Source organism: Nerophis ophidion, linkage group LG13 (assembly GCF_033978795.1).
Source record: "Nerophis ophidion isolate RoL-2023_Sa linkage group LG13, RoL_Noph_v1.0, whole genome shotgun sequence".
NCBI classification, from domain to species: domain Eukaryota; kingdom Metazoa; phylum Chordata; class Actinopteri; order Syngnathiformes; family Syngnathidae; genus Nerophis; species Nerophis ophidion.
This window is the reverse complement of record NC_084623.1, coordinates 41,431,873-41,455,909: the sequence shown is the minus strand read 5'-3', so window position 1 is coordinate 41,455,909 and position 24,037 is coordinate 41,431,873. Positions and strand designations below refer to the sequence as shown.

Here is a 24,037-nt window from a genome sequence, read left to right as displayed (position 1 = left end):
TGAATGGATGTATATAGTGTAATATATTTAGGAGCGTTGTAATCGTTTTAGGGCTGTTAAGTAGAGGAAACACGGACATCAGCGTGGATCTACCGGAGCTTTATTTTTCAACTCACATGTAGGCAAATGTGCCACAGCGTCAATACTGGCCCTTCAACAATCTCTATTCCTATAGAATCAGAATATCCATCCATCCATTTTCTACCGCTTATTCCCTTTCGGAGTCGCGGGGGCGCTGGCGCCTATCTCAGCTACAATCGGGCGGAAGGCAGGGTACACCCTGGACAAGTCGCCACCAACAGAATATATATTCATATATTACAGTTTGTAAATATAGCCTATTATTCAATCACATTGACAAGTAATGCACCGAAAATTTGCTGGTGGGTCGGGGGCCGTCTTCCCGTCCAGTTGCGGGTAGTCTCTGGGCCCCTTGAGGCGGGGCGTTTCGCCTTTATGCTCGTGTGGGGTGTGGTCTTTCGCTGGCTTGGGGGCTGGCTGTCCCCTGCTTCTCCCCTGCCTTGTCCTCTGCCATGCGCGTCTGTCTATGGCCTGCTGCAGGCCCTGCTGGGCGGCTTTGGGGTTCCTGTCGCCGGCCTGGCTGCGAGGGGCCGGTGGTTTCTTGTTCCTAGGGTGCCGCGCCTGCTGTTTTGGGTCGGGCTCTCCGGGTGGCCGGGGCCATACATTGGCTCCTGCACATACTGGGAGACAAATATATTGTACATACAAATAAACATACAGTATATACTCATATATACACAATTATTCATCACATGTATACATACATACATACTGTATGCGCACACATAGGTACCTATGATCCTACATACATACACAAATATAGTACATACCTACACACTCAAGGTATATACATCCACATGCATATTCGCTGTAGAATCATACATATACACATACTGTATATATTCAAGCGTATGTATACATACAGTGATGCATATGAAAACGTTACAAATGGCCATACTTTTAGAAGCGTTACCATACTGTAGATTTAATATTTGGGGGTGTATTGTCTGTACACTCTTTGGGTGCTGTTTGCCATGTTGCTTTGATACTTTCTGTCGCAAACCAGAACGATTCTCTCGTATTACGTTATCACAGAAGTCTCGCAAGATTAGAACAACCATATTTAGTAGCAGAGCGCCAATCAACCGATTCATGACTTTCCAATCGGACGTCGACCGATCCGTACTACATATAGATGTTGTGTAGAACTGGGGAAGGAGACGGCACGACAACAGAATGTCAATCTCAACAGGTTTATTGTGCTTGATGAGTGATGGGGTGTGTATGCTATTATGTGTTTGCATGAGAGAATATGTGTGGAAATTTACCATATGAATACTGCAAGGGTTGTTGAGGTGCGTGTTGAATGATTAAACGCCCAAGTCCAAAGGGAATGATCCAAGGGGAAGTCCAAGGTCCGAGCGGGGGTCGAGAGCAGGAGGGCGGAATCTGGAAGTCCAAAAACGGGGTCAAGGATTGGGAAGAGCAAACAAAGTCCAGGGGGGAAAAACAGCAGCGGAGGTACACAGTGAGGCTGGGACACGGGCACTGTGGGGAAAACGAGAGACAACACTGGGATCAGGAAATGAGGCACAAGGAAACAGGCAAGTGAGCGAGAGCAAGAGGGGAAGTCAGTGACGTGGAGCTTACTGCACGCAGTGCTACGTTCCGACGACGAGTCAGCGTCGAAGGTCTTTATACTGTCGTCCCTCATCAAAGCCAGGTGCGTTGGGTGTTGATTGCCTCCAGCTGCGGGGGAGTGTAGGTGCGGTCTGCGTGACGAGCACGGGGGCGTGTCTGGTGCTCAGAGTGGAGCGCGTGTGCGCCGTAACAATACGTCGATTTAGGGACTAGCTAAACAATGTATTTATATCTCTAAAGTTAAAATCAGTTTTCGATTTGTACCTATTAATCTTTACATACCTAATCTGAATCAATCAAACTTACTTCAAGGTTCAAGGTTCAAAGTTTATTCGTCGCATGCAGACTACACCACATTGAAATACTTTTTTCCATGCTCTTCAGATATTGCGTACACTGGGATCCAAACACTAGTTGCAGAATCTAATACACTAAATACAAAAACATGTCATGAGTTTAACTTAATGAAATATTGTGGCCATTAAGTGTCATGAAAACAAAAACAATTAACACTCCACTTCAACTTAAAGGGGAACCACACATTTTCTAAAATGTTTCGTATTATTCACTATCCTTGATTCCGATGGAGCCAATGGGAGTCGCTCTGTTGCACCTATAAAGCGGTCTAAAAAACATCCACCAACATCATAATACTCACTTTTCCCTTCAACAACTATTACTAATCATGCAGACTTCACGAGAGACAACAAATATTACTTATATAAACTACAAACATAATACAACAATCACTTACTCTGCAATGTCTGCTTTCACTGCGATCTAACCGTTCAGATGAAGAATTAATCATAATCCACATGAAGGGTGAAAAAAAAGCTGCCGCAAACGATAGTCTTTTACTGTCCTTCTCTTGCCATCCCTGAGTTTTTCAGTTGGATGTCAAAGTTTACAAATTTCTCGGTTTGTGGCCACAACCTTCTACCATGTAAGTGTAAGGCAGGATTTGTAACCTAAAAATAACTTTCACCGACTCAGAGGCGATGCAGCAGCTAACCGGCTCAATATGTCAATATAGCAGAATAAGTTAGTTAGCGCTCTCTGTGATCACGGTGCGGCTAAAAGTAGTTTGTCTGCGATAGTGCTCATAATAATACTTGGTTAATATTCAGGTCATGAGATGTAAATAGAGTATTGTTGGCGGTTTTTGGATGTGTTTTTAGAGGGCTCTACGGGCACTATAGTGTTACTCCCATTAGCTGCGTTGTTAGCCACCTCGTATTTGCCACATTTTATGACTAAGAATGCATAAAAAAAGAAAAACATACGTGTTCTTGTCTTACTTAAGGATTGTAAATGATAGGCAAAGTTTTAAAAAGTGAAATTCCCCTTTAAAGACAGCATATGTCCATTCCAGACGGTTAATTATAAAAAGTTTAGTGTTTTTCATTCCTACCATAGTTTTCTTTTTGAGTAATTTCACATATTCTAACCTTCGACAGTACAAAATAACAAAGTTAGTATGATTTGTGCCGATATTGTATCTGCTCAATATTTATCGGCCGATACTAAAAGGTCCAATATCAGTACCGTATCAAAAAGTGAAAAAGTTGTGTAATGGAAAATTTCTTATGAAGCAGTCAAACAAAATTGTCTTTCTTAGATTTAGTGAAAAGCTTGAGCAGTGCAACATGGCACAGGTCACACTCATGACAAGTATGGAAGGACTGCGACTGAGGAAGGAGCACATTGCTCATTTACACTGAATACCAGATGGGTAGGGGGGAGTAGCTTAGACACTTGTGATTTAGGGCTATATCAAGGCCTACTGAAATTAGATTTTCTTATTCAAACAGGGATAGCAGGTCCATTCTATGTGTCATACTTGATCATTTCGCGATATTGCCATATTTTTGCTGAAAGGATTTAGTAGAGAACATCGACGATAAAGTTCGCAACTTTTGGTCGCTAATAAAAAAGCCTTGCCTTTACCGAAAGTCGCAGACGATGACGTCACCTTTGTGAGGGCTCCTCACATTGTTTATAATGGAAGCCTCCAACAAAAAGCTATTCGGGCCAAGAAAACGACAATTTCCCCATTAGCGAGGATGAAAGATTTGTGGCTAAGGATATTGATAGCAAAGGACTAGAAAAAAAAAAAAAATTAAGTTGAAAAAAAAAGGCGATTGCATTGAGTGATTCAGATGTTTTTACACACACTAGGATAATTCTGGGAAATCCCTTATCTTTCTATTGTGTTGCTAGTGTTTTAGTGAGATTATATAGTACCTGATAGTCAGAGGGGTGTGGCCACGGGTGTCTTGACGCCAGTTTCTGAGGGAATTAGTCACGGCAGCAGCAGCACGACAGAAGTTCCGCTGATCTCCGGTAAGAGGCGACTTTTTACCACAATTTTCCCACCGAAACCTGCCGGTTGGCAAGTGGTCGGGATCCATGTTTGCTTGACCACTCTGATCCATAGTAAAGCTTCACCTCCGGGAATTTTAATCAAGGAAACACCATGTCTTTGTGTGGCTAAAGGCTAAAGCTTCCCACCTCCATCTTTCTACTTCGATTTCTCCATTATTAATTGAACAAATTGCAAAAGATTCAGCAACACAGATGTTCAGAATACTTTGTAATTGCGCGATGAAAAGGGACGACTTTTAGCTGCTAGTGGTGCTGCGCTAATATGTTCCCTCCAACTCGAGACGTCACGCGCATGCGTCATCATTCCGCGACGTTTTCAACAAGAAACTCCGCGGGAAATTTAAAATTGTAATTTAGTAAACTAAACCGGCCGTATTGGCATGTGTTGCAATGTAAATATTTCAGAATGTGCTTTTCACAGTAATACTGCAGTTTATACATAGGCACATACATGTTTTTCATCACAGTTGGACACCACTAGCCCTTGTAGTTAGAAATAGGATCGCGTAAAGGTGTGAATCAAGATGTCAATTTAGTGTTAGAACAAATCTAATACAGTTCATTCAAAAATTAGTCAAACATCACTGTTTGACTGAAACATTTTGTTTCTGACTTTCTCCCTACAGCCAAGATGAGAGTAAGAATATTTTCTATTACAACTACCAGTTATCGATTTCCACATGGGAGCATCCTTGCGATGTAAAGTACCGCCAACTGGTGGCTCAAGAGCGTGAGCGGCTCAAGCGGAGTGCTCTCCTTTTGGACTCAGAAGGCAAACATGACATAGAAGAAGAGGGGTCTGTTAGAACAACAAATGTAAGTCAGTACCCATTAAGTTCAAGTAACACCAAGCAGTAATTTAAGATGGTGTTTTTTAACATATTACAAAGTTTATACTATAAGGGCGCTGTACTCTTATCATTGCTGTCAGTCCAAGCGCTACCACAAACCCTTCATCTTTTGATTGTTAAACTAGATAGTAACTATAATGTTTTAGTTCATTTCAAACATCTTTAACAAATGACATAAAGGAACACACTATGTTCACACTTGCACGATTGAACATGCTCTAAATGTCTACAACGTGTGCAATTCAGGACTGCATAGACACTGATGCAGTGGAGAAGATGACCGAGCCAGGAGTGTATAAGAAAGCTCATTCTGAGAACCAAACTACTGAAGCATCCCAGCAACAGGTACATGCATGCCATGTGTGCAGGCTCTTATATCTTATTGTTGTGTATTTGTGTCTACTGTCCTTAGGCGTGTGTCATAGAGTTTAAGATACTAATAGTATTTTGTCCCGAAGCAATCAGGAGAGTGTCTGGCTTCTGACCACTCTTCTAACCATGACATCACTGAGAGGGGGGAAGAGCAGTATGTCGAGAGGTGTGTTGTTGTTCTTATTGTGTGTAATGTGATAAAAATCTTATTTGAAATCCATTTTGCTAAAGATTCAGACTAGACCCAACAAGTTTAAATATTTGTTAATGATTTGAGTATAACTCTCTTGCTAGCCACCTTGAGTCCACAGCAAGCACGAGTAGCCTACAGATCCCTGAGGAGCACCATGATGAAGAACCTACTCTTTCTGAAGAAGGTAGGTGATATATAGTACAAAACCTTTTTAATTATTATTATTTTACCTGCTCTGTACCATTTAAACAGCATCATATTGGTAAGGTTATATTGTGGAACTGTAAATAAGATTGTTACTAACGGTTTGTTATTGGTTCCTAGTTCGGAAGTTTAGTCGTTCTGATTAGCTTGTTTTTTTTCTCTGTGACTTTAGAGATTAGGGAATTTGCACGGGATATAGGCATTGAACCTGATAGAGAGCAAGAGCTTATGTGGCTTGCCAAGGAGGCAATTGTTGCTGGACTTCCTCCAGGATGGTTGGAGCGGTAAGTCACTGCCGTAACTTTCCTCCTACAATCAGAGTAAATACAGCCCTTTTTGTCTGTAAATGTAGTAATTTGCAGCATTACAGCAATAGAGCAGCAATTAAATGTATAATAATATAATTTCACTTTTATCTTACTTTTGTAAACTGCCCGTCACTGAATGATCAAGTATTTAGATTCCGTGTTATAGTTTGTTAGGACTGCAAAATAAGTCATAGCAAATAGGTCCATCTCGCCTTTAATAAACAAACAAAGAAATCACGTCAGAAACCATTTCTAGAGGTAAAGAAAGTGTTTTATTCCATTCTTGATATGAAGTTTTCACTACAAAAATGGAATCCTTTGTCCGAGGGCTCTTGAGTTTTCTAATAGCTTAAAGGTGTCCTAGAAGAGCAGACTATTTTAATTCGGAGGAGCCTGATTTGACTATGAAACCTTGCAGTCTAATTGTCGGATATCGAAACCCCTTTTGTTAAAGTGCCTTTTTTTGGCATTGCAAATTGACGCTGCTTTAAAACGTACTAGAATTGATGTAGACATGGTTCAGTGGTTCTCAACCCTTTTTCAGTGATGTACCGCCTGTGAACATCTTTATAATTCAAGTACCTCCTAATCAGAGCAAAGCATTTTTGGTAGGAAAAAAAAGAGATAAAGTTGTAAAATACAGCACTATGTCATCAGTTTCTGATTTATTAAATAGTATAGCAGTGCAAAATATTGCTCATTTGTAGTGGTCTCTCTTGAAATATTTGGAAAAAAAGATATAAAAAATAACTAAAAACTTGTTGAAAATAAACAAGTGATTCAATTATAAATAAAGATTTCTACACGTAGAAGTAATCATCAACTTAAAGTGCCCTCTTTGGGGATTGTAATAGAGATCCATCTGGATTCATTAACTTAATTCTAAACATTTCTTCACAAAAAAAGAAATCTTTAACATCAATAATTATGGAACATGTCCACAAAAAATTTAGCTGTCAACACTGAATATTGCATTGTTGCATTTCTTTTCACAGTTTATGAACTTACATTCATATTTTGTTGAAGTGTTATTCAATAATTATATTTATAAAGGACTTTTGAATTGTTGCTATTTTTAGAATATTTTTAAAAAATCTCACGTACCCCTTGGCATACCTTCAAGTACCCCCAGGGGTACGCGTACCCCCATTTGAGAACCACTGGTTTAGCTGACTGACTTTGGCTAAAATGATAGTTAAAGTTACAATAAATCCAGATTAGGACTGAACCATGCTAGTATAGTTTGATGCATACAGTATTTGTTACTCCCTCCTAGGTCTTAATCAAGGCTCAAGTCGTTTGTTTTGCTCACAGACATTTATTTTAGCCACGCCTTCTTCAAGCTACCAACAAAGCCAAATATAGTGATATCTAAAAAAGAAAACAGATTGATTTCACATACATATGATAAATAATCATACCCCATTGGCCTCATAAACTCCAAGGGAATAAAATGTATCTTCATTGCATTAACGTCTTCCACATCAAACACTTTTTGTCTCATGCTGCTTCCTTAATTCCGTCACATATTAATTGTCCCCCCAACACCATGACCAAACCGGAACAAAAAATATATTCCCCTCTCGATTTACATGGGTTTTGTAACAAAAATAAAGTTAACATAAACTTGTTTGAATTAACCCAATGACATAACTTTTTAATCAAATTATGTGTACAATATGAACTTATATTTATGCATTGTATATATTCATCCTCACCAACTATGAAATTATATATCACATATACATGTTGCTTCTGTCAGCAGCTACGGTATTCATTTGAATCCTTTTCTTTGAATTAATCACTCCAGAGAAGATGAAACTGGGAATGTTTACTATCACAACTGCCACAAGGACACATCCATTTGGGAGCATCCCAGAAAGGAGTACTACTGTAAGCTGGTGCTTCAGGAGCGTGAGCGTATGCAGCGCGCAGCTGTGGATGGGGCCAATGTGATGAAGACGAACAAGAAGAAATCCAAAGAGAAACTTGAGCAAAAGAAAATGACCAATGACATATTCAAAACACAGCAAGTAGGTGGTTGTTGGTACTCTAAAATGTACACTCATGGTATCTTTAGGTTTGAGCGATACAGACAAAATTTGGCTGACAATATAGATTTTATTTCTATTGCCATATCGTAATACTGCATGTTGATGGCACATTCTAAAATGTGGCGACAGCAAGCTACAGTAAATGCAAAATAGCTTCTTCCTCTTTAGCGAGTGTGTCTAATGTCGACCAACGCTAAATTGCTGGAAAAAATTACACTCCAAGTTTTTGTTTGATACCATCAGGCGTCATTGTATTATTGAGAACACTTTGAAACCAAAATACTGTGGTATCTACAATATGTTACACTCCTACTATTGAATTAATTTTGCTAAAAACATTTAATGTAATAAAAGTGAATAAGGAAAGTATTTGAATATTTAGTTGATATTGTTACACCGGAAAAAAAATTGAATCATTCAATGATTTTGAAAATTTTAAATATTTGTATCAGTCCTGGTATATGGCCAATACTACCTCTGTATATGCACACATTTGTAGAAACACCCAAAACTTATAGTAGTCAAACAACAGAAGAGTGCTTGTTACATTTTAACAGAAGTGTAGATAGAACCATGTTACAGCAGAAAGTAACCAGCTATCAACAGTAATTTAGCATTTAGATTAATACTTCTTTAGAAAATAATAAAACCGGAAATGACACAATACGCTACATCATACACTACAGGCCAAAGGTTTGGTAACACCCTCTCATTCACAATTTCCACTAATCAACCCTGATAAGGCACACCTGTGAAGCGAAAACCGTTTCAGGTGACTACCTCTTGAAGCTCATGGAGAGAATGCTAAGAGTGTACAAAGCAGTAAACAGAGCAAAGGGTGGCCATTTTGAAGAAAGTAGAGTATAAAACATGTTTTTAGTTATTTTACCTTTTTTTGTGAAGTACATAACTCCGCATTTGTTCAATCATAGTTTTGATGCCATCACTCACAATCTACAATCTAAATAGTCATGAAAATAAAGAAAACGCATTGAATGAGAAGGTGTGTCCAAACATTTGGCCTGTACTGTATGTCAGCAGCCAAAGTAGGAGCCTTTATAACCTGTTTTGAAATGATTATAATATCATTTATTTGCCAAATATTATTTTGTGATATATATTGTATCTTTATGGCAAGAGGCTACAATAAATATCGCAATAAGAGATTAGGCCAAATTGTCTAACCCTATGTATACGACATGAAATAAAACTTGCTGATTGTATTTTACCAAGACGATGTATTATTGACAGTTTGTGTCAGCTGAAAAGAAAGGCTAAAAATCAATCTAATTATTACCTTGTGATTTGATGTGTGTCCATTCTTGTACTGTTCTCCATTTGCATGCAGAATGTATGCAATATCCATGTGAATCCAGCAGAAGAGATTACAAAGGCCAATTCTAAAGTAGATAGTACTGAATACCCACAGAAAAAGGTACATGCACCGAAGTCCACGTTCATTCACTTTAAATCGGTGGTGTTGAGTGTTTCTTGAGAATAATGTTTCACGACTGTTTTGTAACCAAAAAGGTGTCAGGAAGGCTGCATATTGAAGTGAGGGAAGAAGAGTGGCGATCAGAGAATGCAATGAGGTCTGATCTCAGAAAATGTATACGTTTGATTTTTGGCTGCTGCTGCCAACAGCAGGCCACTAATTTTTTGTACAGTACATTTTCATAACAACTACATTAACACTGACTTCCTTTTTTCAAGGGTCCATGCAGACAAAAATCCACCTCCACCTGGTACCTTAGTGTCCAAAAGTCTACCATGCCATGAGGAGCAAGATGTATGGCTGATACAAAAAACACCTATTGATCTACAAACAATAGAAACATCTGAATGTCAACTTCATCCTAATTCCAAATCCCAAACCAAACATCCGGAACACTCTGTAGAAAATTTTAAGAGCCTAGTGGAAGAACATCAGAAGTGTGAAATCCAGCTTGAAGAGGAGAGGGTAGCGAGGGAGGAAAAGAGGTACCGTTTGGAAAAAGAGAAGCGCAATCTGAGACAGAGAAACGTAGAGAACGAGAAAAGAAGTGATGAAATTGATTGGAAGGGGGATCTCGCACAGTTGATGAGAGAGAAAGAGCTTAACTTGAATCTTGGTGAAAACAAGGTAAAGAAAGAGGATCATGAGAAAGTGGGGGATTTAGATAATCAGATGGAAATGGGAACATGTAACCACCAGGAGGACATGAGGAAAGAAGAGGAGGCCAAGTGTTTGCTGGAGAAAGAGAAGGTAAGACTTTTCCACAAGGAACAACAAGGTAGAGCGGAAGAGGAGGTCAAGAAGTTGAATAAGGAAAAGGAAATTGGCAAACACAGCTTCCAGAATGAGCTGAAGAGAAAAGAAGAGGAGGCAGAAACTTTAACAGTCAAGGAGCAGTCAACAAACCACAAAGATATAAAGAGGGAGGAAGAGGTAGAGGCAGAGCACTTTATGAGGGAGAAGGAAAGAAAACAATTGTATCAGGTGGCGCTGAAAAGGGAAGAAGAGGATGCTGAGAGGTTGAAAAGAGAAAAAGAGGCGAGAACCTGTCTTCGACTGAAAGAGCTGAGAAATGAGGAAGAGATGGAGGCAAAGCGTTTAAAGAAGGATATGAAATTAAGACTACGTTTTTGTATGGAGGAACTGAGTAGAGATGAATTTAAATGTTTGGATCAATTCAAAAGGGAAAAGGATAAGAGAATACATTCACGCCAAAAGGAGCTGAAAAGAGAGGAGCAGGAGGAGGCAGAACAATTGAAGAAGGAGCAGCTGCTAAGGATACATGTCTTACAGGAGGAACTAAGCAAAGAGGAGGAGGAAAAGCGTGAGCAGTTGAAAAAAGACCGGGAGATAAGAATGCGCCTCCGACTGGAGGAGCTAAAAAGAGAGGAAGAGGAGGAGGTAGAACAGTTGAAGAGGGAGAGAGCAAGGAGGAGTAGGAAGGAGGAAGAGGAGGCAGAAAGATTTAAAGAGTCCATAATGCATCTTCGTCGGCAGAAAGAGATGATGGAAGAGCAAAAACAGGAGATTGAGTTGTTGAACCGTGAAAGAGAGAAGCAGATACATCTCAGACGGGAGGAGCTAAAAAAAGAAGAAGAAGAACATTTGAAACGGTTGAAGGCAGAGAAGGAGGCAAGAATGTGTCAGCACTGGGAAGAGCTGGTGAAAGAGGAAGAGGAAACGCGAAAGCAAAAGGAAGAATGCATAAGAGCAGAGACTGAAAAGAAACTCCGTCTTTACAGGGAGCAGCTGAGTAAAGAAGAGGAGGAGGAGGAAAGGCGGTTGAAACTGGAGAAAGAGAAAATAATTTGTCTTCACCAGAAGGAGCTGAGGGAAAAGGAAGAAGAAGAGTGGGAGCAGTTGAAAGCAGAAAAAGAGGCAAGAATGTGTCAGCGCCGGGAACAGCTGAGGAGAGTTGAAGAGGAGGAGGCTAAGGTGTTAAAGCAGGAGGAGACAAGCCTGAAAACAGAGGCTGAGCAGAAAATTTTCCACCAGAAGGAGCACCTAAAGAAAGAGGAAGCGGTGGAAGTAGAGCGGCTGAAGATGGACAAAGAGATGAGAGTGCATTTCCGCCAGGAGGAGCTAAGGAAGGAGGAAGAGGAGGAGATAGCCAGGTTGAAACAGGAAAAGGAGACTAGAATGCAGCAGTGTTCCAAGGACTTATTTCGAAAGGAAGACGAAGACATGATGCAGTGGAAGGAGGCAAGAATTCGCTGTTTCCAAGAAGAGCTGAGGCGAGAGGAAGAGGAGCAGATGGAGAGGCTGAAACAGGAGAAGCAGACTAGAATGCATCTCTACCATGAAGCCCTACTTCGAGAGGAGGATAAAGACGTGAAGCGGTGGAAGAGTGAGAAGGAAGCAAGAATTCGCTGTCACCAAGAAGATTTGAGGAAAGAGGAAGAAATGATCAATACAAAAATGGGCCTATGGAAGGAGAAGTTGATGAGAGAGCAAGAGGAGGCGGTGCAGCAGTTGAGGGCAAAGATGGAAATGAAATTGTGCCAACGTCGGGAGGATCTGAAGAAAGAAGAAGAAGTGCAGGCACAGCGCTTGAAGGCTGAGATGGAAATGAGATTTCAACTCCGCCGGGAGGAGTTAAGCAAAAAGGAAAGGAATGTGGCTGAGCAGTTACAGAGGGAGGAGGCGGCAAGTTTTCATATCCATAAAGAAAAGCTTAGAAGAGAAGAAGAGGAAGAGTTGGAACAGTTGAAAACGGAAAAGAAGTTGACAATGCAACACCACAAGGATGAGCTAAAGAGAGAGGAACAGGAGGAGGTTGAGCAGCTGAAGAAGGAGAAGGAGGCAAAAATACGCTGTTGTTTGGAAGAGTTAAACAAAGCAGAAGAAAGAAAGTTGGACGAAATGAAGAGGGAGGCAACTAAATTAAAGATGGAGGCGGAAACAAGAATGCGCCTCTGCAAAGAGGCGCTGAAAAAAGAGGAAGAGAAAGCAGTAAAGGAGATGAAGACTGAAAATGAAACGAGAATACGTCAACGCCGGGAAAGGTTGAAGAGAGATGAACAGGTGGAGGTGAAGCAAATGAAGGCAGATATGCAAGCAAGGATACGTCTTTGCAAGGAGGAGCTGACGAGAGAGCAAGAAGAGGCGATGCAGCAGTTGAAAACTAAGAAGGAAACACATATGCATCTCTGCGAGAAACTGAGGAGAGAGGAAGAAGAGGAGATACAGCAGTTGAAGACTAAGAAGGAAACAAATATAAATATCTGCAAGGAGGAACTGAGGAGAGAAGAAGTAGAGATGCAGCAGTTGAAGATTAAAAAGGAGACAAATATACGTCTTTGCAAGGAGGAACTGAGAAGAGAGGAAGAAGACATGCAGCAGTTAAAAACTAAGAAGGAAACAAATATAAATCTCTGCAAGGAGGAACTGAAGAGAGAAGAAGTAGAGGAGATGCAGCAGTTGAAGATTAAAAAGGAGAAAAATATACATCGCTGCAAGGAGAAACTGAGGAGAGAGGAAGAAGTGGAGATGGAGCAGTTGAAGAATGAGAAGGAAACAAATATCCATCACTGCCAGGAGGAACTGAGGAGAGAGGAAGAAGAGCAGATACAGCAGTTGAAGGCTAAAAAGGAAGCAACAATACGTCTCCACCAGGAGGAGCTGAGAAAAGTGGCTGAGGAGGAGGTGAATCAGTTCAAACAGAATATAGAGATGAGAATGCGCCTCTGCCGGGAGGAGTTACAGAGAGAGGAAGATGAGGTGGAGATGTTGAAGAGGGAGGAGAAGAAGAAAAAAAAAGAGATTGAGCTGAGAGTGCGTCTTCAGCAGCAGGAGCTGAAGAAAGAAGAAGATGAGTCAGAGCGTTTAAAGACCATCAAGGAGACCAGAATAAGCCTCCTGTTGGAAAAGCTGCGCAAAGAAGAGCAGGAAGAGGCACAACGTTTAAAAGAGGGGATTGGAAAGAGAATGCAACTCCACCAGCAGCAGCTCATGATAGAGGAAGAAGAGCAGTTGGAGTGTTTAAAAACTGAAAAGGAGACAAGAATGAATCTCTGTCTAGAAAAGTTGCGCAGAGATGAAGAAGAGGAGGTGCAGCATAGAAAAAGTGAGCTCGAAAAGAGAATACGTCGCCACCAACAGGATATTAAGAGAGAGGAAGAAGCTGAAGTGGAGCGTTTGAAAGCATCAAAAGAAACAAGATTGAGCCTCTACCAGGAGGTGGTAAATCAAGAGGAACGTAGAGAGTTGGAGCGTTTGAAGGAGGAGAAGGAGTTAAGAATGCACCACCACCAAGAGAACCTGTGGAGAGAAGAAGAAGAGGCAGCGGAGCAGCTAAAGATTGAAAAGGGGAGGAGAATGCTTCTCCAGCAGGAGCTACAAAGAGAGGAGGAAGAGAAGCAGGAGGCGGAACAGCTTGATAGGGAGCTCTATTTGAAGGCAGAAATGGAGAGAAAAATCTGTCTGCTCCAGGAGGAGCTGAGAAAAGAAGAGGAGGCTCAAGTTGAGTGCTTAAAGAGGGAGACAGAGAAAAGAATACGTCTTCGAAAGGAAGAGATGAGGAGGGAGGAAGAAGAAGAGGTTGAGCGGTTAAAGCGGGAAAAAATTAAGAAGATACGACTACGGCAGGAAAAACTGAGGAGAGAAGAAAATGTAGAAAGGTTGCAAAGCGAAAAAGAGACCAGACTGCGTCTCCGTCAGGGCAGGGAGAAGGAGAAAAAGAGAACACATGTCCGTCAAGAGGAAGTGACCAAAGAGGAGGAGGTCGAATCACTAACAAGGGACAAGGAGAAACAGTCCCGTCTCCCCGAGGAAGATCAGACTAAAGAAGAAGAGACACAGAAACAAAAGAAAGAAAAGGAGGAGCAAATCGATTTTTGCAAAGAAGAGCTTAGTGGAAAGGAACAGGACACTGAGCAGGAAAAGAGAGACAAAGAAAGGAGAGCACATCCACGTCAGGAGAAGCCACGGAGAGAAGATATTATGGAGCGCCTTAGAGGAGTAAAAGAATGCAGAATGCGTTTTCCTCAGGAGAAGCAACAGAGAGAAGAGGTGGTGGATCAGAAGAGAAAGTCTCCACCTCAGGAGAAACTGATTCCAGAGAAGGTGGAGACAGATTTGTTAAACATGGAAATAGAGACCAAAACATATGTACACCAAGACGAGCCTAACCGAGAGGAAGAGGTGTCAGAGTGTTTAAAGCCAGACAATGACAACAACAATCTTTTCCATCAGCTGAATGTGAGTATAGAGGAAAATGAGGACGCTAATGAGGATGCTTTTAGATCAGCAATGAGGAAGAATGAAAAAGAGAAGTGTACGTGTCTCCACCAGGAGGAACTAAGAGAAGAAGAGGTGGAGACAGATCGATTTAAGAGGGACAAAGAGCGAAGAACATATGGACGCCAAGAGGAACTAAGTAGAGAAGATCAACGTCAAGAGGAGCTGAGTAGAGAAGAGGAGATGGAGATTCAGCGGTTGAAAAAGGAGAAGGAGACAAGAACACTTCTCCTCCAGCAGGAACTGAGGAGGGAAGAAGAGGAGAAGGCACTGTTTTTTAAAAAGGAGAAAGAGAGACGAACACTACTACGACAAGAGCAGCTGAAGAAAGAGGAAGAGGAGGAGGCGGAGTACTTGAAGAGGGAAAAGGAAAAGAGACTGCATCTTTGCCAGGTGGACCTCATGAAAAAGGAAGAGGAGAACAGGTTGAACAGGGAGAAGGAAAAAAGAACACGTCTCCACCAGATAGAGCTAAGTAAAGAAGAAGAGGAGGAGCGGTTCAGGAGGGAGCAGGAGTTGAGACTGCGTCTTCGCCATGAGGAACTGATCAAGGAGGAAGAGGAGGAGGCGGAAAGGTTGAAAATGGAAAAGGAGAAGAGAATGCAATTACACCTAGAAGAGCTGAGGAAGGCAGAGGAGGAGGAAGCCGAAAAGTTAAAAAGGGAAAAAGCGAAACGAATGCAACTTTTTCAGGAAGAGTTGAGGAGAGAGGAAGAGGAGGAACGGTTGAGAAAGCAGAAGGAAACCAGGCTGCGCCTCTGCCTGGAAGAACTGAAGCGACAGGAAGAGGAGGAGATGGCGCAGCTAAAGAGGGAGAAGGAGAAGAGAATGCGCCTCTGTCAGGAAAAGTTAAGAAGAGAGGAAGAGGAAGAGGTGGAGAGGCTGAAGAGGAAGAAGGAGAAAAGAATGAATCTCCACCAGGAAGACCTCAGGAGGGAGGAAGAAGAGGAAGTGGAGCAATTGAAGAGGAAAATGTGCATCTTCCAGTTGGAATTGAGGGGCGATACTGAGGGAAATTTGGAGAGATTGAGAGAAAAGAGACTGCGTCTTCAAGAAATAGATATGAGGGGAGAAGAGGAAGAGAAGAAACTGAAGACAGAGTACAGGGATAGGCTCAGGTAGTTTTGGATCATTTATCTCTCTCTCACACACACACACACACATGGGATGTTGTATAAGTGTCTATTATGTCCACTTTCATAGGGCGCTGCGACTGCGTCTCATGACATGGAGGAAAGAAGAGAAGGTTTTGTTGAACAAGTTATCTGACCAGAATGAAGAATTAACAGAATGTGACCAAGAGATAGACGACGAGCCATTCAGGTTAGACACACAAGAAATAAGCATGAATTTCTACAGATTTTTTTTTTCTTTTTATCAAAACATTTTTTTGGGGGGGGAAACCCAACCATTTGGGATTTTTCTCTTTGAAAATAGGCAGTCTAAGCCGCTAATAACTAAAATAGTAAAAAATGTATGTATTACATAATAATAAAGTATCAACTGCACAACATGATAATACAGCATACATGTTATACACAATATATTACCAGACCATTCGGTCTGCCCTTCACAGGACAATCCTCCCTTATGGTGCGCTGTCCTGTTATGTAGTTAAATTTGCACTGTCCAGGCTGGCGAAAAGCCCTCCCAAGAACATTATGTCAAATCATCGTCGTGCCTCTAATTCTGCTCCTTCCCCACCTACCTCAATGCTCACAGCGTTGTAACATGAGCCAGGGAAAATCGTGGTTTCCACACAAAAGAAAAGAAATATCGTAAATTTATGCCTAGAGCCTGGAGAAAAGTGGAAAGCATACTTGCCAACCCTCCCGAATTTTCCGGGAGACTCCCGAATTTCAGTGCCTCTCCCAAAAATCTCCCGGGACAACCATTCTTGCAAATTTCTCCCGATTTCCACTTGGACAACATCATTGGGGGCGTGCCTTAAAGGCACTGCCTTTATCGTCTTCTCTCACCAGAAAAGGAGACTATTGTATATGTCTCCGTTATCCATATGTTTATCTACAACCCGTAAAGAAGGCAGGCACAGAGCTATTTCTCAGCGTGTGCTTATTCCAGCCAGCACATTAATACACTGACACACAACATCTGGATTCCCATCATGCATTGCTTCAAAACTACGGCAAGTAGTAATGTCCACAATTTCCAGCCGGACAACTATTGGGGGCGTGCCTTAAAGGCACTGCCTTTAGCGTCCTCTCTCACCTGAAAAGGAGACTATTATATATGTCTCCGTTATCCATAGGTTTATCTATAACCCATAACACGCTGGCCAAATGGATATAGTCACTCATGAACAGTCAGAGAAGCACAAAACTGGTCACAGCCCAGTATTATGGGCGACCTTGCTAAATGGAGACCCGAGGGTGTAACATATGACGAGACAAAGATGGCTATGCTGATAGCTACAAGAAACATCCTGTTCTCATTTGCGGATGTTTTCAACAAATCCGTGAAGGATATGTTCCCGAATTCAGAGATCGCTCGCCATTACTCAAATGGCAGAACAAAGGCTACTCAAATAGTGAAATCCCCTGTTTGGATGTACTTTAGAGTTAAAACTGTCGACAGAAATGTTCGAAATATGTCCCATAATCAAAACAGGAACAGAAGCACCATGACCAAACATCTCGATGTAATGATCCCTCAACAAAGGTTGGCAGAGCAAAAGGTAACAGCTGCTAAGCAACTAATATTCACTTTTGATCAGACCTACTGTGTAACAAATCAGAAAACACTAATACTGGAATATTGGTTGCAGTCATTTAATAAAAACTCTACACCAAGGGTGTCCAAACTTTTTTCCCCTAAAGATTGTTCATTGAAAAATAAAAGCATGCAAGGGCCATTTTGATATTTTTCTTATTCAAGACCAGTACAATATATATTTTACCCTGGCGTTTCCCTCAATTTTGGTGAACGTTAAAGGTCTTAGGACCAAATGTATTTGTACTGTTAAGTTCAAATTTGAATGATAATAAAAAGGAAGTCTAAGTTTAAAAAGATTCTTAGTGTTGAAAATGTGAAGGTATTATTATTTACTTTCAGCGCTACATATATATAGATCAATTTCAGATGCATTTGTTGACATAAAGCATTAATTATATTCATGTTTAATGCATTTTGGGCAAAACCCTACTTATTTAATAAGAAAACCAAAAAATACCGTATTTTTCGGACCATAGGGCACAAAGACGCACTGCCGATTAGCGGGTCTATTCAGGTCTTTTTTATACAAAAGGCGCACCGGATAATAAGGCGCATTAAAGGGATTACATTATGATTTTTTTCTGAATTGAAAACACTTCAAAGTGGTCTACATAACATGAAGTGGTGGTTCTTTAGTCAAAATTTTGCACAGATTATGTTTTACAGACCATCTTCAAGTTACTCTCTGACCGTCACTTCAGAATGCACCGTTGTGTGGGCGGTCTTATTTACGTAGCTCACCTTTGACAGCGACTTGTCCCCGTCATCTTTGTTGTAGCGGTGTAGCGTGCAAGGACGGGAGTCGAACAAATGTCAAAAGATGGAGCTGACTGTTTTAATGACATTCAGAGTTTACTTAAATCAATAACAGAGCAGCATCTTCTCAACCGTGGCTCACCGGTGCAACAACACCACCGGAAATGGGTCCCGTGAAAAAACGTCCCACTGGTACTCTCTAATAACTAAAGTTCCTTGGGTGAATTATGTAAACCCACTACACAGGTAGTATTTAGCTCTTTCATCGTGAGTCTACTGACAGGTATAAGTTAGAACTTTACACTACTTTATAAATGTAAATGGCAACAGCGGAGGATGAATGTCCCATAACAACAAGATAGAGAAAAAGAAGCTTATTGACTAGGCTGTTGGTATGGACTACAATGGCGGACACGCGCAAATTTTAAGGACTTATACAGATCCAAATACAGATCAGCAGGCACCAGAAGGTAAGAAAAGTTGTTTTTGCTTAATATTGCTAGACAAAACGCCAGATAATATGTCTGCTAATGGGTGATATTTTGCGGTCCTTATACACACACCATAATAATACTTGTATGTTGAAGCACAGTTCGACAGTAGCCGTAATGCTCCCACAATCCATCAAGCGGTGCAGCTTCATAGCTTACCAAAGTCGTACTAAAACATTTTGACAGATTTTTGAGCTCTGTGTGTAATGTTCTGTATTCTCAATGGAACATTTCAAGTTTTGGTGTTGTTTACTGGCTTCATCTTGCAGTCTACACGTATCTCTTGTGTGTGACCGCCATCTACTGGTCACATTATCATTACACCATGTAGCAAATAAAATAGCATTGAGGTCGGTAAGCACAACCAGAATTATTCCGTACATTAGGCGCACCAGGTTATAAGGCAAACTGTCGACTTTTGAGAAAATAAAAGGATTTTATTATTTGATTCTAAGTAATTGGAGCCTTGATAGAGAACTACACTTTTTTGTAATTTGGCTATTGTTCACAATTAATATGAAAGATTTAGACATCTCTATATATGGAACACGCCTGAGATAAAGTGAGTCCTAAACATACAGATCGCGTATACCTTTTTTACAACCATACCGCAGGTACGACTGTAAGGTTGCGCTGAATGGATTGCACTTAAAGACTAGATAATGATTGGTTTATTAATTTGAAATTCCCAATTGGATGTTTTTTAGGCTCCAGACAGTGGACATATGCATTGACAGGGGATCAGACCAGTCTACTCAGATAAGGCAGTACTTTGAGCATCTGAGGGCGGAAGCAGAGGAGCTGCAGGAAAACCAGATGTTTTACAGTCACGAGGTATTGATGAGAATGTTGTTCCGGTTTGTGTCAACAATTGCAATTTGAGTTGTAAAAGGGGAACTGCGCTTTTTTTGGAATTTTGCCTATCGTTCACAATTTGAAAGTCATGACATGACAACGTAAGTATTTCTTATTTAATGCATGCTAACTCGTAAATAAAAGTCTGCTTACAATGGAGCCAATGAGAGGTCCTCTATTCCGGCCATAAAAAACAATAAAAACAAACCAAAAAGCACCAACAATACTTAATTTAAATGTTTTGACTTCAATATTAACCAATTATTAGTGACATTGTTATTATAAACACTTAACGTTGACAAACTATTTTTAGTGGTGCTGTGATCACAAGCTTGTGTTCCAATGTTGACATGATTGACTGATGAGCTGCTTCCTCGTTTCTTTGCGCGTTCAAAAATGTTTCTCCATCATGAATCACCCCTCACTCGGATTCTAGAAGCATGAGGACGTATTCCAACAAGTTGATACAATTTGAAAGCCATTTTAAGTTTGTAAAAATAAAAGACTGCATGGATAGTTGAAAGACTGCTGCTGAGATCCACAAGATCAGCGTTCTTCAGCACAAAGATGCCCCACAAAAGTCGCTGCAAGTCGAAAGTTTCTTTCATTCTGCTCTCTCTTCGTTGTCGAGTTTGTTGTGATATGTGATTGAAATACACAAGAAATAAGAAATAAACAAGTCCCCGCACTGGCGGGCACGTGTTTGAAAGAGAAGTTTTAGGAACGCCCCCCAACTGTGTTCGACCAATCAGCGTTTGACAGCACAGATCGCCCCACAAAAGTTTTAGAGTAACTTCGAAAAAGTCCCATAAAGCTAAGAGGAATTCCAAAAGGTTCCCGAAGAACTAAATCTACCCGGGTAGTTTTTGGTGGAAACACAGGGAACTTTATTTAGTTTTAGAGTAACTTCGAAAAAGTCCCATATAGCTAGGAGGAATTCCAAAAGGTTCCATCCATCCATCCATCTTCTTCCGCTTATCCGAGGTCGGGTCGCGGGGGTAAGCTCAGACTTCCCTCTCCACAGCCACTTCGTCTAGCTCTTCCCGGGGGATCCCGAGCGTCCCAGGCCAGCCGGGAGACATAGTCTTCCCAACATGTCCTGGGTCTTCCCCATGGCCTCTTACCGGTTGGACGTGCCCTAAACACCTCCCTAGGAAGGCGTTCGGGTGGCATCCTGACAAGATGCCCGAACCACCTCATCTGGCTCCTCTCGATGTGAAGGAGCAGCGGCTTTACTTTGAGTTCCTCCCGGATGGCAGAGCTTCTCGCTCTATCTCTAAGGGAGAGCCCCGCCACCCAGCGGAGGAAACTCATTTCGGCTGCTTGTACCCGTGATCTTGTCCTTTCGGTCATGGCCCCAAGCTCATGACCATAGGTGAGGATGGGAACGTAGATCGAACGGTAAATTGAGAGCTTTGCCTTCCGGCTCAGCTCCTTCTTCACCACAACGGATCGGTACAACTTGCGCATTACTGAAGACCCCGCAACGATCCGCCTGTCGATCTCACGATCCACTCTTCCTCCACTCGTGAACAAGACTCCTAGGTACTTGAACTCTTCTACTTGGAGCAGGGTCTCCTCCCCAACCAGGAGATGGAACTAAATCTACCCGGGTAGTTTTTGGTGGAAACACAGGGAACTTTATTTACTTTATTTAGTTCCTGCGTTGGAAAAGGGCCTATTGGGAAAAAAAATCCGTCATGTCTTTCATAATAATTATGAACGATAGGCAACATTTTTAAAAAGTGCAGTTCCCCTTTAAGTAGAACCCCATCTTTGTATCGATTGAAGCATTCAAAATACTTCTTATGGCCATTACAAGGTAGCTAAAGTAAGTGACTGTCTCAGCAGCTTGGAGATGTGAAGATTTGTGATCCGATCCTTTAATCTCCTTCTGAACTGGTGACATGGTAGCACAGGTAACACATTTTTCAGAGTGAAAATGTTCTCTATAATTAACATCCACCATGTTTTTTATAGAAACACGTTCTACATCTGCAAGGTCTCGGCATCAGAGCATCTTTGTGGACTTAAAAAATCAGCACCGAAATCAGTCGGCCAGTGGTGAAAAAGACCACCGTTGGAACAATTATTGGAAATTAGAGAAACTTCAATGCCGCCCTCGCTCCATTCTTAGCTTCTGGTGTGAGGACCATTCTGAGAAAGCTGACTTACCCACAATCAAGCAAGAAGAGCTGGGTAACGATCTCAGGAGAGTTGGGACCAGTTTGCCTGAAAAACACCCAAATGGTGCAGAGAAGACCTGGAAGACCAAAATGAAGCTCTTTGGCACAACTAATTAATTACATCAGCTGTTCTCTGCTACAGGAAGACTTCATGGACCGGAATGGATGATGAACTGGGCCGTTAGCAGATACAAAATCATCTTAAAATTCACATAAAAAGCTAATGTGCTTATAATGTCTTTACGATCCTATCAGGTCAGGAAGTGTAGTATCTACTAGACTATGAAATAACATGCATTCCATATGGTGGAAGATTGCTTTCCTATGGAGCTAGTAGACCGACATTCTTGTAAACAGTGGTACATCATTGTGAGCAGGTAATAAAGTGTAGCCATTAAGTCTGACGTGCACAAGAGAGGATGTCAATGGCATAAAAGGACGGGTTTGTTCTCCTTGAGTACCTGACACCATGCTTAAGATTATCAACGGACTAGCTCAGTGGCCTAGTGGTTAGAGTGTCCGCCCTGAGATCGGTAGGTTGTGAGTTCAAACCCAGAGTCATACCAAAGACTAAAAAAATGGGACCCATTACCTCCCTGCTTGGCACTCAGCATCAAGGGTTGGAATTGGGAGTTGAATCACCAAAAAATGATTCCCGATTCCCCTCACCTCCCAGGGAGTGATCAAGGGTGATGGGTCAAATGCAGAGAATCATTTCGGCACACCTTGTATGTGTGACAATCGTTGGTACTTTAACATTATTTCGATCCGTATGAGCTGGTTGTCTGTTTTGACGTTCGCTGGTCAATTCCTTCAAAACTTCAGTAAACCTTGACGAAAAACGAATGCGCTCAAAAAAAGTGTTACAGTAAGTCTTTTTTTTTTTTAATCTTTCAACGCTTTAAATTTTTCAACAGCTTATATTTAAAGTTTTTATATATTTGTAATGTTTTTTGTATTTTAAATCTTTTTATGCCATTTTTGTAAAAAAAAAAAAAAAATTTTTTTAAGTTTTTTTTATGGTGGGGAAAACTAAAAATATGCAAATGCAATTCCAAAACAAGTTGCCAGGGGAATACTTTAAATGTCGGCCTGGGTCAATGATTAATAACACTGATTTTGATGCATTATTATTTTTAGACTTAGACTTCCTTTTTATTGTCATTCAAATTTGAACTTTACAGTACAAATAAGAACACAATTTAGTTGCATTAGCTCATGGTAGTGCAAGATAAAAAAAACAAGAGCATACATAAATAAATAGATTACTGTACAGATAAATATATTGTACTTTTTCAAATGCATCCACGTTATCAATCAATCAATCAATGTTTACGTATATAGCCCTAAATCACTAGTGTCTCAAAGTTATGGATGTATGTTATATTGTTTTTATATTCCAGCGAGTTTAATCCGTTTTTGGGGGGAATCAAGGGGATTATTATGATGCGTTCAAGAGTCTTACAGCCTGAAGGAAGAAACTGTTACAGAACCTGGTGGTTTTGCTTAGAGCCCAGCAGTGAAAACAGTCCTTGGTGGGGGTGTTTGCAGATTTTCTGAGCCCTGGTTAGGCAGCGGCTTTTTGCGATCTCCTGGATAGGAGGAAAAGGAGTCCTGATGATCTTTTCCGCCGTCCTCACCACTCTCTGCACAGACTTCCAGTCTGAGGCACGGCAGGCTCCAGTCCAGACAGTTTGGAACAATGTCATGGAACAATGACAGTTTCCCAAAATAGACACACTTAAAAAAAATGTTATGTCATACATATACCATTGTTGCTTCCTAGCAGCTCCACTGTAGACACGGCACAGGAGCCAAGTGTGCAGTTTTAACAAAGTTTTAATGTGCATAGATTTTTGTCAGCTTTAAACAGCAGGACGCGACTTTTCAGTCACGTCCGTATCCTCTCTCCTCCCAAATGGAAACATGGATGATACAGTAGAGGATTGGGAGAATGTCATGTGTTTCGATGAAACCAAAATAGACTGTTTGGTATAAACTCAATTTGTCGTGTTTGGAGGAAGAAGAATACTGAGTTGCATCCCAAGAACACCACACCTACTGTGAAGCATGGGGGTGGAAACATCATGCTTTGGGGCTGTTTTTCTGCTAAGGGGACAGGACGATTGATCCGAGTTAAGGAAAGAATGTATCGTGAGATTTTAAGCCAAAACCTTCCATCAGTGAGAGCTTTGAATGGTTGACCAAATACTTATTTTCCACCATAATTTACAAAATAAATTATTTAAAATTC

At 41.1% G+C, this 24,037-nt stretch overlaps 1 protein-coding gene across 3 annotated transcripts; it reads left to right on the top strand.

Moving 5' to 3' along the window:
- Nucleotides 1–1,623: 1,623 nt before the first annotated feature.
- LOC133564576 (trichohyalin-like) lies at nt 1,624–24,037 on the top strand. 3 transcript variants are annotated; one of them, XM_061918960.1, is made up of 14 exons: nt 1,624–1,744; nt 4,674–4,863; nt 5,145–5,243; nt 5,357–5,436; nt 5,565–5,647; nt 5,840–5,951; nt 7,786–8,008; nt 9,378–9,464; nt 9,560–9,621; nt 9,743–15,880; nt 15,966–16,085; nt 19,450–19,576; nt 21,449–21,516; nt 21,578–24,037. In XM_061918960.1, exons 3-13 carry the CDS (start codon nt 5,175–5,177, stop codon nt 21,482–21,484), a joined length of 7,137 nt encoding a protein of 2,378 aa, XP_061774944.1. In that variant the 5' UTR covers nt 1,624–1,744; nt 4,674–4,863; nt 5,145–5,174; the 3' UTR covers nt 21,485–21,516; nt 21,578–24,037. The 3 variants fall into 3 exon arrangements, with proteins under 3 accessions (XP_061774944.1, XP_061774943.1, XP_061774945.1); XM_061918959.1 differs by having other exon boundaries at nt 21,446–21,516; XM_061918961.1 differs by lacking the exons at nt 1,624–1,744; nt 4,674–4,863; nt 5,145–5,243; ... (3 more) ...; nt 9,378–9,464; nt 9,560–9,621 and having other exon boundaries at nt 7,840–8,008; nt 21,446–21,516.